At 52.9% G+C, this 15,316-nt stretch overlaps 1 protein-coding gene across 3 annotated transcripts in view; it reads right to left on the reverse strand.

Annotated features, from left to right (window-relative positions):
- Nucleotides 1-6,827: 6,827 nt before the first annotated feature.
- Nucleotides 6,828-15,316, reverse strand: part of PDE4B (phosphodiesterase 4B) — a gene marked incomplete at its 5' end in the record, with an annotated part of 194,740 nt that continues 186,251 nt past the window's right edge. For all 3 annotated transcript variants that reach the window (XM_080623584.1, XM_080623583.1, XM_080623585.1), the window contains 4 exons: nucleotides 6,828-8,888; nucleotides 12,505-12,687; nucleotides 14,893-15,015; nucleotides 15,112-15,266. In XM_080623584.1, coding sequence (XP_080479710.1) covers nucleotides 8,523-8,888; nucleotides 12,505-12,687; nucleotides 14,893-15,015; nucleotides 15,112-15,266 — 827 coding nt within the window. In that variant the 3' untranslated portion in view covers nucleotides 6,828-8,522. The remainder of the gene's footprint in view (nucleotides 8,889-12,504; nucleotides 12,688-14,892; nucleotides 15,016-15,111; nucleotides 15,267-15,316) is intronic.

Consider the following 15,316-nt stretch of genomic DNA (forward strand, 5'->3'; position numbering starts at 1 on the left):
CAGCCCCCCATACGCCCAGGTGGTCACTGCTCCTGGGTATCAAAGGGACCAATCACACATGTGTCCAGCAAAGAGATGGAAGAGGGAACACTGTTTTGGTTTGGGTTTTTTTGCTGGGGAGAGGGGCTTTGCACAAGGGCCTGTAGGGCCAGGCCAAGGGGAATGGCTTTAACCTGCCAGAGGGGAGACTGAGATGAGCTCTTAGGCAGAAGCTCTTCCCTGTGAGGGTGCTGAGGCGCTGGCCCAGGGTGCCCAGAGAAGCTGTGGCTGCCCCATCCCTGGCAGTGTTCAAGGCCAGGTTGGACACAGGGGCTTGGAGCAAGCTGCTCCAGTGGAAGGGGTCCCTGCCCGTGGCAGGGGTTGGAGCTGGATGAGCTTTAAGGTCCCTTCCAACACAAACCAGGCTGCGATTCTATGAAGAAGGCATTTGGGAACACTGAAGAACTCATGCACCCCACAGCTGGGGGTTTGCAGCCAGCAGCCCCACTTCACACCCCACATCTCAGCATTACTAAGCCCATTTTGGATGTGATCACTGAGGACATCACCATTTCAGAATGGGAACGTCCCTGTCCATGTGCCTCCTAGCACGGGTCAGGGGTCAGCACTGTGCCCTGGCCCCCAGCAGCCCCATACTGCATCCAGCATCCCCATCAGGCACAGGGAAGGGGGACCCCAAATCCAGCCTCTGGGCATGCACGGGGAAGCCCCAGAAGTGCCATTGCATCGAATTCCACCCAAACAGACATTGATTTGATTTGAAATGCTGCACCCTGAGGGTGGGAAGGAGCTCAGCAGCACACAGGGAGGGGGGGGAGCAGCATCAGCTTTCAAATGGAAGATGAAATGCACAAACCAGTGCCAGCTGTGGGCATTGCAAAGAAACTCCTTCTGCTTTGGACACTGCTCCCTCCTTAGACATGAGAGCCATTAAAGCAGCTCCGAGCTCCTGTGTTGTTCCCCTCTTCCCCATAGTTTAAGCATTAACTTAATGAGGGTATTTATGAGCAAGGGGAAAAGATATCAAAGAATGAGGCTGGGATTACCGATGATCCACAGCAAATCACACTGAAGGGAGCCCGAGATGCACTGGGTGCTCCTGCTCCAGGCAGCTCCCACCTCAGGCAGGTTTTTGGGGGTGAGGTGGAGGTTTCGGCCCAAATAACTCAGCTGAGAATAAGGAAAATAAGAAAAACTGTGTTGTTTTCATGGTGAAAATGTTCTGAACAACTGTTCTGCTGCAAAACCCCCAACTTCTGCTCCCCCAGCACTGACAGCGCGCTTTGGGGGTGCTGCGAGGGTTTGCATAGATTCTCAGAGAACCAAGGAATGGTTTGTGTTGGAAGGGACCTTAAAGCTCCTCCAGCTCCAACCCCTGCCACGGGCAGGGACCCCTTCCACTAGAGCAGCTTGCTCCAAGCCCCTGTGTCCAACCTGGCCTTGAACACTGCCAGGGATGGGGCAGCCACAGCTTCTCTGGGCACCCTGTGCCAGCGCCTCAGCACCCTCACAGGGAAGAGCTTCTGCCTAAGAGCTCAGCTCAGTCTCCCCTCTGGCAGGTTCAAGCCATTCCCCTTGGCCTGTCCCTACAGGCCCTTGTCCCAAGCCCCTCTCCAGCTTTCCTGCAGCCCCTTTAGGCACTGGAGCTGCTCTCAGGTCTCCCCTTCAGGAGCCTTCTCTTCTCCAGGCTGCCCCAGCCCAGCTCTCTCAGCCTGGCTCCAGAGCAGAGCTGCTCCAGCCCTCGCAGCAGCTCCATGTCCATCTTCTCCACCCAGCCTGTGTTTGCTGCAGCAGCTGCTGCTCAGGTGTCAGGGTGCTCCTGTGGGTGCTGCACAGGGAGATGCCCACCGTGGGGTCTGCGGTGCCCGGGTATCCCTGGGTCAGGGGGTGCTGTTAAAGATCCACAGTGCCCTGCGCAGGCAGGAGGGGAAGTTTTGCCCTCACCAGTTTCCAAAGCCCCAAGGAGATGTTCCTTAACCCCTGCAAAGGGCACGGTCCTGTTGTCTCCTTCACCTTCAGAGGGTGTTCCCCGACCTCTGCTGCAGGCTGGGTGGTGGCAATGCTGTGTGCAGAGGTGGTGGCCAGCCTGGGTCAAGGCTAATGCACATCAAACACAGCGTTACTGCTGCTGCTCTGTGTGACCTCAAGCCTTGTGACTCCCCACCTTTGATGTGGTGGCAACCTCACGTTTGGCTGAGCACCCATAAACACCTTGATGTGTTTGCATTCTCCAGCCACTAGCAGCGTGGCCCACATGGCCGGGGAGGAAACATTTATCCCTCCCTTATAATGAAAGAGTTTTCTTCAAGACCTATATATTAAGAGCTGAAGGGGTGTGTTAGAGGGGAGGGACAGACGGTGAGAGGCAAAGATGTGTGGCCGTGGCTGGGCACTGGGTCAGGCAGGTGGGTTTGGATCCCACCAGCTGCATTTGCACATCGGCGCAGGGAATGTGGAGCTGTGAGCTCCTGCGGGACAGCAAGGAGCAGTGCAAGAGCAGGTTGGAGCAGGGGGAAGGAAGAGGGGGTTGTGCTGGGAAATACCGGTGTGATGGGGCAGGAAAGGCAGAGAGATTCTCAAAGGTGAGGGTAACCCAAAGCAGGCCTAGAGTTACTGCCTCCAGATGTGCGGGAATCCAGATGTGCTCAGTCTCCAGCTGTGTTCAGGGTCCACCTATGAGCTGCTCCAGCCACACAGGCACCCCAGCCATGCACCCCTCCATCAGCACATGGCTCCAGCTGTGCGCTGCTCCAGCTGTGCACGGCCCTGGCTGTGGGGACCGCAGCTGGGCATGCCTCCAGCTGTTTATCGCCCCGCCATGACCCGCTCCAGCTGCCCGTGGCTCCAGCTGTGCCGGACCCGGGCTGTGTGTCCCTGCAGCGCACATCCTGGCCGTGCAGCGCCCCGCAGTGCGCGCTGCGATGTGCAGCGGTGCCGGGCCTCGGCAGATGGAGCTCTGCGGCTGTGCGGGCACCGTGCGCGAGCAGGATGGGAGCTGTGCAGATGCGCTGCAGCCGTGCACAGGCAGGGGACAGGGACAAGGAGGGCACCCACAGCAGGACCTGCTGCCAGCAGTGACCCTCTCCTGCAGGTAAAATGCCTCCTGCAGTATATAGATATGTTTATATGCATATGCATATATATATATATACACATTTAATTGCAGCAATCTCTCTGCGGTGAGCAGCCTGCCGGGGGGATGAGGATGTCCCCAGGCTGCTCCTGTTGGGGACTGGGAGTCCTCAGGGACAGGGAGCCCTCAGGGACCCCGTGTCACATTTGGAAGATCTAAAACACTTACAGGCATCTTAAATTGCATCAGCTGCACCACATTCCCTGTCCTTCCTGGGATCCAGCCGGATTCCCCGCTGCCAGACCCACCTCCCCTTCGCACCGAGGCCACCGGTGCCGTGAGCCCTCGGGCTGGGTTCCAGCGCCGCAGCCTCGATAACATCAGTGCTTCGGGCGCCAGCCCCCAGCTCCTTCCTGTTTTTGACTCCAAAGCTGTCGGTGTGACGGATTCTCATGTCTCTGTTTTCATCTGTAGGACTTTGAAGTGAACTCTAAACTGATGGCACCTACACCTCCTCGGCTGGCAAATCCTTAGGGCTGCATTATCAATCTCAATGCAGTCCCTGCCAAGCACAGCTAAAGGCTGGGGGAGACTGGATGGAGCAGCCCAGAGGAAGACTTGGGGTGTTGGTTGATGAGAAGCTCCCCATGACCCAGCTTCAGTGAGCGCTTGAGCCCAGAACCCCCCCATGTGCTGGGCTGCACCCCCAGAGCGTGAGCAGCAGCTCAGGGAGGGGATCCTGCCCCTCTGCTGTGCTCTGGGGAGACCCCCCCTGCAGCCCTGATCCAGCTCTGGGGCAGCAGCACAAGAGGGACGTGGAGCTGCTGGAGCGAGGGCAGAGGAGGCCATGGGGATGCTGCGAGGGCTGGAGCAGCTCTGCTCTGGAGCCAGGCTGAGAGAGCTGGGCTGGGGCAGCCTGGAGAAGAGAAGGCTCCTGAAGGGGAGACCTGAGAGCAGCTCCAGTGCCTAAAGGGGCTGCAGGAAACCTGGAGAGGGGCTTGGGACAAGGGCCTGTAGGGACAGGCCAAGGGGAATGGCTTGAACCTGCCCGAGGGGAGACTGAGATGAGCTCTTAGGCAGAAGCTCTTCCCTGTGAGGGTGCTGAGGCGCTGGCCCAGGGTGCCCAGAGAAGCTGTGGCTGCCCCATCCTGGCAGTGTTCAAGGCCAGGTTGGACACAGGGGCTTGGAGCAAGCTGCTCCAGTGGAAGGGGTCCCTGCCCGTGGCAGGGGTTGGAGCTGGAGGAGCTTTAAGGTCCCTTCCAATACAGACCAGGCTGTGGATTTATTAATATATTATTTATAATTTATTATTTATTTACTTTTAATTATTATATTATATTTATATTTGTTAATTTATTATTTATAATTCTGTGATTATACCTTGGGAAACACAAAACACTCCATCCTGCTGGCTGGCATACTGAGGGAAACAGCACTGTGCACCATGGTGTGCCCAGGCACATGGGGCATCCCCCATGCCAGCATGATTGACACCGAGGCAGCCTTGGTGGGGCCAAAGCATGAGCAGAAGCCATGGCAGGGACCAGCACCGCTTGCTGCTGCTGGCATGCATCTCTGCAGTAGGCGGCAGGTTGGAATGCCTGCGCTCCTCCCTCACTCCTATGGACCAGGAGGGAAAAAACACATGGGAAAGCACCCCCACACCCAGGAGAGCACCATGGGAACCCAGCAGAGCGGGTCTGTCCTTTCCTTTCTTTGCACCATGGTTTCTATGAACGACACCGACCTCAGGGGCAGGAGTTTCCTGGCAGTGCTGGGGGCTCTGTGGGACCCTTCCCCGGGCAGCTGGGAAGGGCTGGCTCTGCTCCGGCACAGCGAGCAGCGGCTCACCCCAGGACTGACGCCATGGGGGGCTACGGCTGGTGGAAATCCCCTCTGAAACCCCAGCGGGAAGTTAAATCCTTGAGGACGCGGCCGCTTGGGCACTGCTGCAGTGGGGGTGTTGGGGACATCCATCAATAACACTGGCAGCAAGGAGGGGACAGCCTGTGGGTCCTTATCCTGTGTCCCCGAGGCTGGGTCCTGCACCGTCCACCCTGCACACGGCACAGCCCCTGCTGCGCACCTGCACTGCACAGCCCTGCGCACTCCCCAGTTGCATGCTGCGGTTGCACAGCTGGAGGCACACAGCGGATGCACAGCTGGATGCACACCTCGCTTGTACCTGGGGGCCACCCCTTCTCTGGAAGGACGCGCTTTCTGCACCCTGTTTGCCTGCAGGTTTTCCTTTTCATCCTGTTTTCCCCTCCAGGACCTGAGCCGTGGCCATTCCAGCCCCTCTGGGTGCAGCCACAGCTGCTGGGAATGGGGAGACCACTGGGAAACGGGAGCAGGACGCACCATCTTGCTGCATCAAGCAAGGAGGAAGCACAACACTGCATCACTGCCTCTCTGCGGACCCTGGTGCTGAAGGAAACCATGCAAACCCCATGGGGAGGTCAGGGCCAGCAGGTTTTGGATGGGAGGATGACAAAGCAGATCCAAGAGGTGTCCTCGTTCCCTGAGAAAAGGACGAAAAGCACCAGCAAGCTGCCCCGCTCCCGAACTGGGATTTCCCACCCCAAAAATGGGAGGAAAACAGGAGGGATTTGGGTTAGCTTTGCAGCATAGCTGCCACCAGAGTGTTTCTCTGCTGCTGCAAGAAGAAGTGAAAGGCGCTGTTATTTCAGTGCCAGAGCAAGAGCACAGTGTTTGCATGTGCTTGTGATGAACTGGCCTGGCAGAACGAGGTCACTGGAAGGGAAAGAAATAAAGCAAGAGAAGGCTGATGGAGGGGGGGACCGGTGCACCCTGTGCTGCGTCAGCCCCACACCCGGGCACCCCATGTCTCAGTGACATCGCGGGTGCCCCTGGGGTTGGTGGTTCACCTGCAGCTCCTGCTCTTTGCTGCCTTCTCCACCCAGAGCTGCCAATGTTCTTCCACTCCAATGACCCCGTGTCCCAGCTCTGCACATCCCCGGGAGCCATGAGCACGGCGCTGGCTGCAGCGAAGGCGAATGGAAACGATGCTCAGGGATGAAGTCATGGAGGACGATTCGGTATCGGCACCACCATGAAGTCTGCACCTCAAACCCATGCCAAGGTGCTGAGAGAAGCACCCCGGGAGGCTGCAGCCCCACTCCCAGGGTTACCATCGGCTGCTGAGGCTGCAGCTCCCTTCCACCCGGATGAGAGGTGTTGGCGTGGAGGTGTCCCCCATGAAGTGCTGGGTGAGAAGATGGGCATCGGATGGGGGATCTGCACTTCCACACGGCTTCTCTGGAGCCAGGGAGTGCTGGGTCTCCTCCAGGTACCGCCAGCTCCTCAGCATCACCCGCAGCAAAGGCAGCCAAGTGGGAGTCCCTGGTCCCCCCCATCCCCTCATTTCCCCCCCGCCACCAGCAGGATGTTTTTGACTGGAAATCCCGTTGCTTTGGGTCAGGCCGGGACATGAAAGCATCCCCGAGCCATGGAGCCGCCTCGCACCGGGCGCAGGCTGCGCTGCGGCCATCGCCTTCCTGTCTGCATCCGCCTTCCTGTCGCCGCTGCCACCGGCACGGCCCCGCTCAGGAAGGAGAAGGTCTCCACGAGGAGAGGGTGGCCGTGCCCTCTGCCTGCAGGAACACGTCTCTTCCCCTTTGTCTCTGCTGGGGTTTGGCCATGGGAGGGTTTGGTGTTACCGGTGCCAGCAGCCGGGGAGCAGCCGCCGTCGCTTGCCCACACCGACCTGTTAAAGAAAGCAGCAGCCACAGGGCAGGGTCATGCTTTCATTTATTCACTTCATATAAAAATCTCTTTTAAGAATGCATCTGAACACAATATATAATACTATAACATACATTGTGTGAAACCTGGGGGGGGGGACAATAAAATAACCACCTGGAACAATGCAGTGTTCAACAGACATACAAACCCATTGATCATGCACAACTGTGCTATTTTCATTAACTAGTTAGTCACAAGTTGGACCAAAAGCTTGAAACATTATTTTACAAACTGAGATTTGACACGGCTCACGACTGCCGGACAAGCTTTGTCAGAAGAAGTTTCACAGCACAATTATTACATCAGTTCACATCGGGTTTTGTGGCATCAAAATTCACATTGGGTTGTTCAGAAGGCGGAAGGGGACGTTTAAAAGCCAGCCCCGTTGGGGGGGTTTCTTTGCTTAGGTTCCTTTCTCCAGGTTTTTTCCAGCGTTCCCATTCATTGCCATGGGGTCTGGGTCTGTGAAGATGAACCCCCCACAGGCGGCTGCCACCCGAACGCCCTCCCTGGGTTGCGTCTGTCTCTTCAGCTATGTTCAGGTTCGTGGATTTTATGCAATATAAAAGGTTAGAAGGGAGAGGGGGAGGGAAAAAAGGCAACTCTTGTTCGAGTTTTCTACCCCTTGAACATCGCCGCCGAGAGGCGATGCCAGTTCATATATAAATTAATAACTTACAAAACATTACAGTATATACATTACGTAATAAATACACTGTTATAAACAGTAATGGAGGTGTTAGAGCTCAAGGCAGTGCAGGAGGACGACGGTGGACCTAAACCTAGGAGACGTGGAGGGGAGGAAACACGAAGATCCGAGCGTGCAAATTCCACTGAGCCGAGGAGCTGCCGAGGGGGAAGGCGCGTCACGTCACCTCGTGTCGCTGCCTCATCGCTGCTTGTAGGGGTACGGCAACCAACTACCCTCTGTCCTGCTCACGACAGAGAAGAACACCCCGCGGAGGAAAACCCACTGTTATTCCTAGCAAGCGAACGGAGATGGTGCATGAAGTGACTGTAAATGGGTCGCCTGGGGTAGCAAGAGGAAGATTAAAGGTGCAGCAATGCAAAAGAGAGAGGGTTTTCCCTTCTGTTTAGTCTGTAAAAGTGATGAACTGCAATAAAGTGACAGGTATTGCCATGAAAAAAAGGAAGACTGCTTCTTGTAACAGGAAGAATCGAAAAGGAATCCGTCAATTCTGAAACACTTTTGTGTCGCTTTTGATACTAAACTCCGTGTATTTCGTTAAGAGACTCTTGAAAAGACATGAAAGTGTTTACAAAGAAGGCACACAGGTCTGCAGACAGGTGGTCAGGTGGACAGCTTTTATATGGAGAGTTATTAATCAGTAGTTTCTATCAGTCTAACTGGTATAAATTCCAAAGCTAACAGTATAAAATCTCTCAGTTGTGTGTCATTTACTCTTCAGTCACGACCCGAGCCAGCTCCACGACAGCAGGGTGCTGGGAGCGGACAAGGATTAAAACCACAACGTAAATCACCTGTTAATTTCCTGAGCAATCATTCACTACACGATCTTTAACCCTGACTCCAATCTCAAGTAGCTGGGGAGATCTTTCAGCCCGTGTTAGACACAGGCCTCAGACCCAGGCTGCAGGCAAGTCCGTGGGACTGCTGCATGCTCCTCAAGTGTTTGAAATCCACTCACACGGGTGCAGGACATTATGTGTCCACAGGAGATGTGTCTTCTGTCACAATCTCTATGTTTGCCTCCCTCTGTGAATCCTCTTCCCCCGGCTCGGCCACGCTGAGTGTCTTTGTATTGCTGAAGTAGCCGATGCTCTCGCCGTCCTTCTCCGGTCCATCCGAGTCCTCCTCCTCCAGCGTCAGTTCAAACTGGAACTTCTCCATCAGGCTCTGGCAGTCCCTGCCCCGCTCCTCCAGCGGAGGAGATGGGCTCTGAGGTATCATGCTCTGGTACCAGTTCCTGTTGTCCTCCAGCGTGTCCAGGATGTCCTGGGCATCAGGCTGCACCAGGTCAGCCCACGTCTCCCAGAGCGGATGGACGATGTAGTCAATGAATCCCACCTAAGAAACACAGCAATATGCATGCTTAGGAAAGGGAATGGCCCAAATGGATCTAAAAGGTTCAAATGATGTTAATAGTTGAATTTTACAAGCAAAATACCACACCCCACCCAGAGCAAGTCCCCAAACCAGCACAGTCCAATTGCAGATACAATGAAGATGCTGCAAGGGCTGGAGCAGCTCTGCTCTGGAGCCAGGCTGAGAGAGCTGGGCTGGGGCAGCCTGGAGAAGAGAAGGCTCCTGAAGGGGAGACCTTAGAGCAGCTCCAGTGCCTAAAGGGGCTGCAGGAAACCTGGAGAGGGGCTTGGGACAGGGGCCTGTAGGGACAGGCCAAGGGGAATGGCTTGAACCTGCCAGAGGGGAGACTGAGATGAGCTCTTAGGCAGAAGCTCTTCCCTGTGAGGGTGCTGAGGCGCTGGCCCAGGGTGCCCAGAGAAGCTGTGGCTGCCCCATCCCTGGCAGTGTTCAAGGCCAGGTTGGACACAGGGGCTTGGAGCAAGCTGCTCCAGTGGAAGGGGTCCCTGCCCGTGGCAGGGGTTGGAGCTGGAGGAGCTTTAAGGTCCCTTCCAACACAAACCAGGCTGCGATTCTATCATCTGACACCCAAGGCTGCACATACAACATTGGGTCAGGTCAATGTCTTGTCCAAAATCAAATCCTGGATGAGAGTTTAAAGGCAGGAGCCATGGGGAAACTCAGTGATGGAGCTGCCAATCCCATCCCTGGCTGCATGCATGACTTTAAACATCCCTAGAGATGTCTGTTCCTGAGCAGGGGCTCAACCCCTGCTCTGGGAAAGTCAGGGTAAGCCATCAATTTGAAGGCAGACCAAGCCGCTGAGGGATGCCTCTCACCAGCTGTTAATGCAGAGAGGCAGTTCAGATGGTTATTGCCTCTACCCTAAGCATCAAGAAAGTTTCCATGTCTCCAACAGGATTCCCTGGTGGCTGTGGACAAGGCTGGTGTATTTATGGCAACACTGCCATTACCCCAGGGTATGAATGTGGCTGGCAGCTGTGAAAACACCAGTGCTCCCAAGGCGAGCAACTGAATGTCACTGTTTTTATAGACCAAAGTTTGACCGTTCAGTGTATTTCACTACAGTGTGTAGTTTGTACCTATTCTGAGCTGCTTCATGCCCTGCATCTTTAAACACTTCAGCACTTCTGCTCTATTCCACCAAGGCAGCCACCGTGGTTCTCCGTGGAGCTGGTAGAGATTTCCTTTCCCTTCACTTTGGTTTGGAATGAGCATTGAGAGCAGGTCAGAGGTGCTCCTCCTGCATGAAGGAGGACAGAGCACTGCTGCCTGAGTCCCATGGAATGACATCCAGAGGTGGAAACGATGAGGGCTTTGGCCGAGCCCGTCAGCCCTTCCGCCGGCTGGCGCGTAAGCACTGAGCTAAATCACTTTTCAATTGTCTGACTAAGAGGACGTACGTCCAGGATGGAGAAAACTCAACGGCCATAAAGAGGACTGAAATTCTTCCGTCTTGGCAGAATGTGTCACTTCTTGCTCTGCTGGACAACATTTCTGTGCAGCAGGAAAACGGCTCTCAGAGGGGCCAGGCTCAACGTGCAGATGTTTGCTTTGGAAATCGCACATGCCTCCTTCAGACACAACAGGATGTCAATAGAACCATTAACATTCAATTGTAACGTACGGGGGAGGCAGCTTAAACAAAAAGGTGATGAAAATTTCCTGCCGCACATGTTCCAGAGCACTTTTAAAGTGAAGAAAGAAAATCATTCTCTATGGTTAGCTGATGGCTTCACCACCACCCAAAACGCTCCAGGGCTACCCAGCACCGATGGTGAGAGATCAATCCCTTCAGAACCAGGCCACTGTTTCTTTAAACAAGCATCCCTAATCATGGAATAGCTGGCCAGCTGGCTGAGCATTGATCTTAAAGATTTTGATGTAAAGAGGTAATATATGAAGGCAGGCTGAGAACGTTGGGGCTGTTCAGCCTGGAGAAGAGAAGGCTGCGTGGAGACCTCATAGCAGCTTCCAGTGCCTGGAGGGGTCTATAAGGATGCTGGGGAGGAGCCCTTCATCAGGGACTGTAGTGACAGGACAAGGGGTGGTGGGTTCAGTGTTAAACACGGGAAGTTCAGGTTAGGTACAAGTAAGAAGCTCTTTACTGTGAGGGTGGTGAGGTGCTGGAATGGGTTGCCTGAAGAAGTGGTAAATGCCCCATCCCTGGCAGTGTTCAAGGCCAGGCTGGACACAGGGGCTTGGAGCAAGCTGCTCCAGTGGAAGGTGTCCCTGCCCATGGCAGGGAGTTGGAACTGGATGATGTTAAGGTCCTTTCCAATCCAAACCCTTCTATGATTCTCTGATCTAGAGCTTTGCAATACCTGCATACTGTAGTCTAACCAATTCCTTGTTTCACTCCAGAGCGGACATGCTGCCTCCCTTTCCTCTCTGCCACTAGCTGGGATTTCAACAGTAGCCATTTTGTGCAACTCCTGTTCTTTCCTGCACGGCAAAAATGCCATTTTGAACCTCTATGAAGTGCACATGTGAAACAAGAAATTAACTGGGGCTCACATGAGGAGCACATGGGCCTTTTCCAGCCAAGGCTCACTGAAGGATTCATTTCTCGTTAAGTTAACAAGTAAGACAGATTTTTCCAACAAAATCACCATGTGGTTGAGTGAATAATTTTGAAACCACTTGGCTTAGCCCAAGAGGACATTTGGAAACAATTATCATCAATTTTGTTACTTATTCAAGCTGAAAACCCTCGATGATCACTTGCTGGAGTCATTTAGAAACAACAACCAAGACACCATTATGTAAAGGTTGGAAGATGCTGAGGCAAACATAAATTACCAGCTTCGTTACAGACTAACTGGGTGAAATTTTATGGCCTGTGCTACACAGGTCAGAACAAAATGTGACCTTGAAACCATTTAATCTATGAATCAGAACTAGGGATGAGCTGGTTCATCTCAAAAAAAGAGACATATCCAGCTCCTTTTGAGGTTTATATTGACAGAAACAAGTATTGCTTTGATATATATTTCTTTGATATACCTAGCACACAGCAGCTCCATCAACCTCCAACTTTACTGGACAGATTGTGCAGTGCACAACTGTTCTGCACGAGGCTGAATAAAGACCGACATCAGAATCAGGCCTTTCCAGTGTTCTCAAGTGGATCTTGGTTGGGAGAAGCTCCTAACCCTACGGTTCAATGCAGCTGGCATTGCTATACATGTCTAACACGAGGTGCAACGTCAGTAGGTTTAGGAGGTGCTAATTAAGGAGGCTGGGGGCTTTGAAGGCAGAAGGAGGGGGAGATCAGAACTGCACTTTTTCCAGCCTGGGAAACAAAAGGAAACCAACTCGCTCTGGAAACTGGGACACAAACAGTGCAAGATGAAGAGGCACTGGAAATGATTTGATGGCAAGGGGTAGATAAAGGAGCCTGAATAGCCTTGCGGGTCTATATGAGCTTCAGGCACAGCTGGATGTCAGGGTCAATCAGAACCAACCCTCTGAACAGCTGGCTCTTTGCCTAATTGTGCTAGAGAAAGCAGATGGATTTGGTCTGTGCTTTAGAAACACAAGCCTGGGCAGTACAGAAATGCAGCTCCCAGCCAATTACCTGGGATTTTTCCACTGACGCTGTGTGTTTGTCGCACATTGGGCTGATTTCCATCCCTCTCTCTCGCTCTTTGTCTCCCTGCTGGAAGAACTCCTCCATGATCCTGTCCGTCCATTGCCGGTACAGCTCCAGAGACTTTGTGGGATTACTCAAGTCTGCACAATGTACCATATTTCGGAGAACCTGCAATTACATTAATCAGAAAAGTCGTAAAATCAAGTGGAAAAAGAGGATGGTTTCAAGCTGTATCTGCTTGCTTAGTTCAGAACATTTAACCACAAGACTCTTTGATTATGCAACAGCCTACAAAAGTATTAACATCCCAACAGCTCCATATATGCGACTGATGGCTATGGTCCACTTCAGGAGTGAAATATGCTCCATGTTTTTCAGACATCTTACACAGGGTGTAGTTGTAGCCATGTGAATTACATTATACAGGTTTGGTTTTGAACGCAGGTGCTTCCCACCATTCAGACTTTATTTCCATGCTCTCAGGTGGTTAAATGCTCCTGCTTCATTAAATGAGTAATATCCCTTCCACAGGCACACAAAAACTGTGGCTGCAAGGACCTGGACAGCAATGGAGTGATCTGTTTGAACATCAGCAGTCTTAAATAAAAGTGTAAGGAGAGGTTTCCCTGCTCTTAACAAGTTGGCCATCAAAAGTGGAGAGAAGATCAGGATATATCTTGTCCTACTAACTCTGAAACCCTGCTCCAGTTTTAATAACTGCTTTGTTATTTCTGCAAATAAAGGATTAGATTATACAGGGAACAGATTGCACATCACTAATTTCAGCTCAGTGTGAGAGTTGCTTTAGGTAAGGGGTTACAAATGAAATTCACAATGCTACAGCAATCTTGCTGAACTTTTTTGACAGGAGAAACATATGGGAATAAGCAGCAAGGAAATCCAGGAGCCCTCAAAAAATTAAGCCTTGTAAGGCTGATCAGCTTCAGAAGAACATGCATGTTTGCAGCTCCACGCTGTCAGTGCTAAAACATAACCCCATTTATCTAAAAAACATGGGACTATCTTGTGCCTCTTTGTGGTGCAGAACAGAAGAAAATTTAGGTCAGTGGCTTCTATATTTAAAAGCCACAGTAAAAACAGGAACATGGTCTCATAGAATCAAGGAGTGGTTTGGATTGGAAGGGACCTCAAAGCTCATCCAGCTCCAAGCCCTTGCCACGGGCAGGGACCCCTTCCACTGGAGCAGCTTGCTCCAGGCCCCTGTGTCCAACCTGGCCTTGAACACTGCCAGGGATGGGGCAGCCACAGCTTCTCTGGGCACCCTGTGCCAGCGCCTCAGCACCCTCACAGGGAAGAGCTTCTGCCTAAGAGCTCATCTAACAAAATACATAAAATGCTGGAGACCGGTAACGAGTGGTGTCCCTCAGGGATCGGTGTTGGGACCGGTCTTGTTCAACATCTTTGTCGGTGACATGGACAGTGGGATTGAGTGCGCCCTCAGCAAGTTTGCCGATGACACCAAGCTGTGTGGTTCGGTTGATACGCCGGAGGGAAGGGGACCATCCAGAGGGACCTCGAGACGCTTGTGAGGTGGGCTGATGCCAACCTGATGAAGTTTAACCACGCCAAGTGCAAGGGCCTACACCTGGGTCAGAGCAATCCCAGGCACAGCTACAGGTTGGGCAGAGAAGAGATTCAGAGCAGCCCTGCAGAGAAGGACTTGGGGGTGTTGGTCGATGAGAAACTGAACATGAGCTGGCTGCAGTGTGCGCTCGCAGCCCAGAAAGCAACCGTATCCTGGGCTGCATCAAGAGGAGCGTGACCAGCAGGTCGAAGGAGGTGATCCTGCCCCTCTGCTCTGCTCTCGTGAGACCTCACTTGGAGCATTGTGTGCAGTTCTGGTGTCCTCAACATAAAAAGGACATGGAACTGTTGGAACAAGTCCAGAGGAGGCCACGAGGATGATCAGGGGCTGGAGCACCTCCTGTATGGAGACAGGCTGAGAAAGTTGGGGCTGTTCAGCCTGGAGAAGAGAAGGCTGCGTGGAGACCTCAGAGCAGCTTCCAGTGTCTGAAGGGGGCCTACAAGGATGCTGGGGATGGACTTTTCATCTGGGACTGTAGTGACAGGACAAGGGGTAACGGGTTCAAACTGAAACAGGGGAAGTTTAGATTGGATATAAGGAAGAAATTCTTTACTGAGAGGGTGGTGAGGCACTGGAATGGGTTGCCCAGGGAGGTTGTGAATGCTCCATCCTTGGTGGTGTTCAAGGCCAGGTTGGATGAGGCCTTGAGTGCCATGGTTTAGTGTGAGGTTTCCCTGCCCATGGCAGGGGGGTTGGAACTGGATGATCTTAAGGTCCTTTCCAACCCTAACTATTCTATGATTCTATGATAAACCCAGCTGACCTACCTGTATTCTGTCTGTGTAGTTGTCCAGAAGGAGGACCCCTGAACTGGTCACTTTCTTGGTTTCCACCATAGTCTTCAGATCAGCTAACAGACTCATATGCTTGGACATATCCGTGGCCAACACCTTTACAGAAGTGAAAACAGGATCTCAGTACAGGCAACCATACAAAGCAGCCAGTCTTTTGTTTAAGAAGAGGAGCAGTGTGTGCATAGCTCATACCATGTCAATGACCATCTTCCTGAGTGTCTGACGCTGCTTCTTGGTCAGGTTCTGGAAGATGTCACAGTGCTCCTCTTGAAGCAGTTTGAAACCCACGGCAAGATGGTGGTTCTCCAAGACAGATTCATCATTGTACATCAGGGCTAGCTCAGAATCTAGCAAAGCAACACAAATATGTGAGTCCTGCCTGTGAAATGTGTGATTT

This window comes from Psittacula echo (genome assembly GCF_963264785.1).
Source record: "Psittacula echo genome assembly, chromosome: 7".
Lineage (NCBI taxonomy): Eukaryota > Metazoa > Chordata > Aves > Psittaciformes > Psittacidae > Psittacula > Psittacula echo.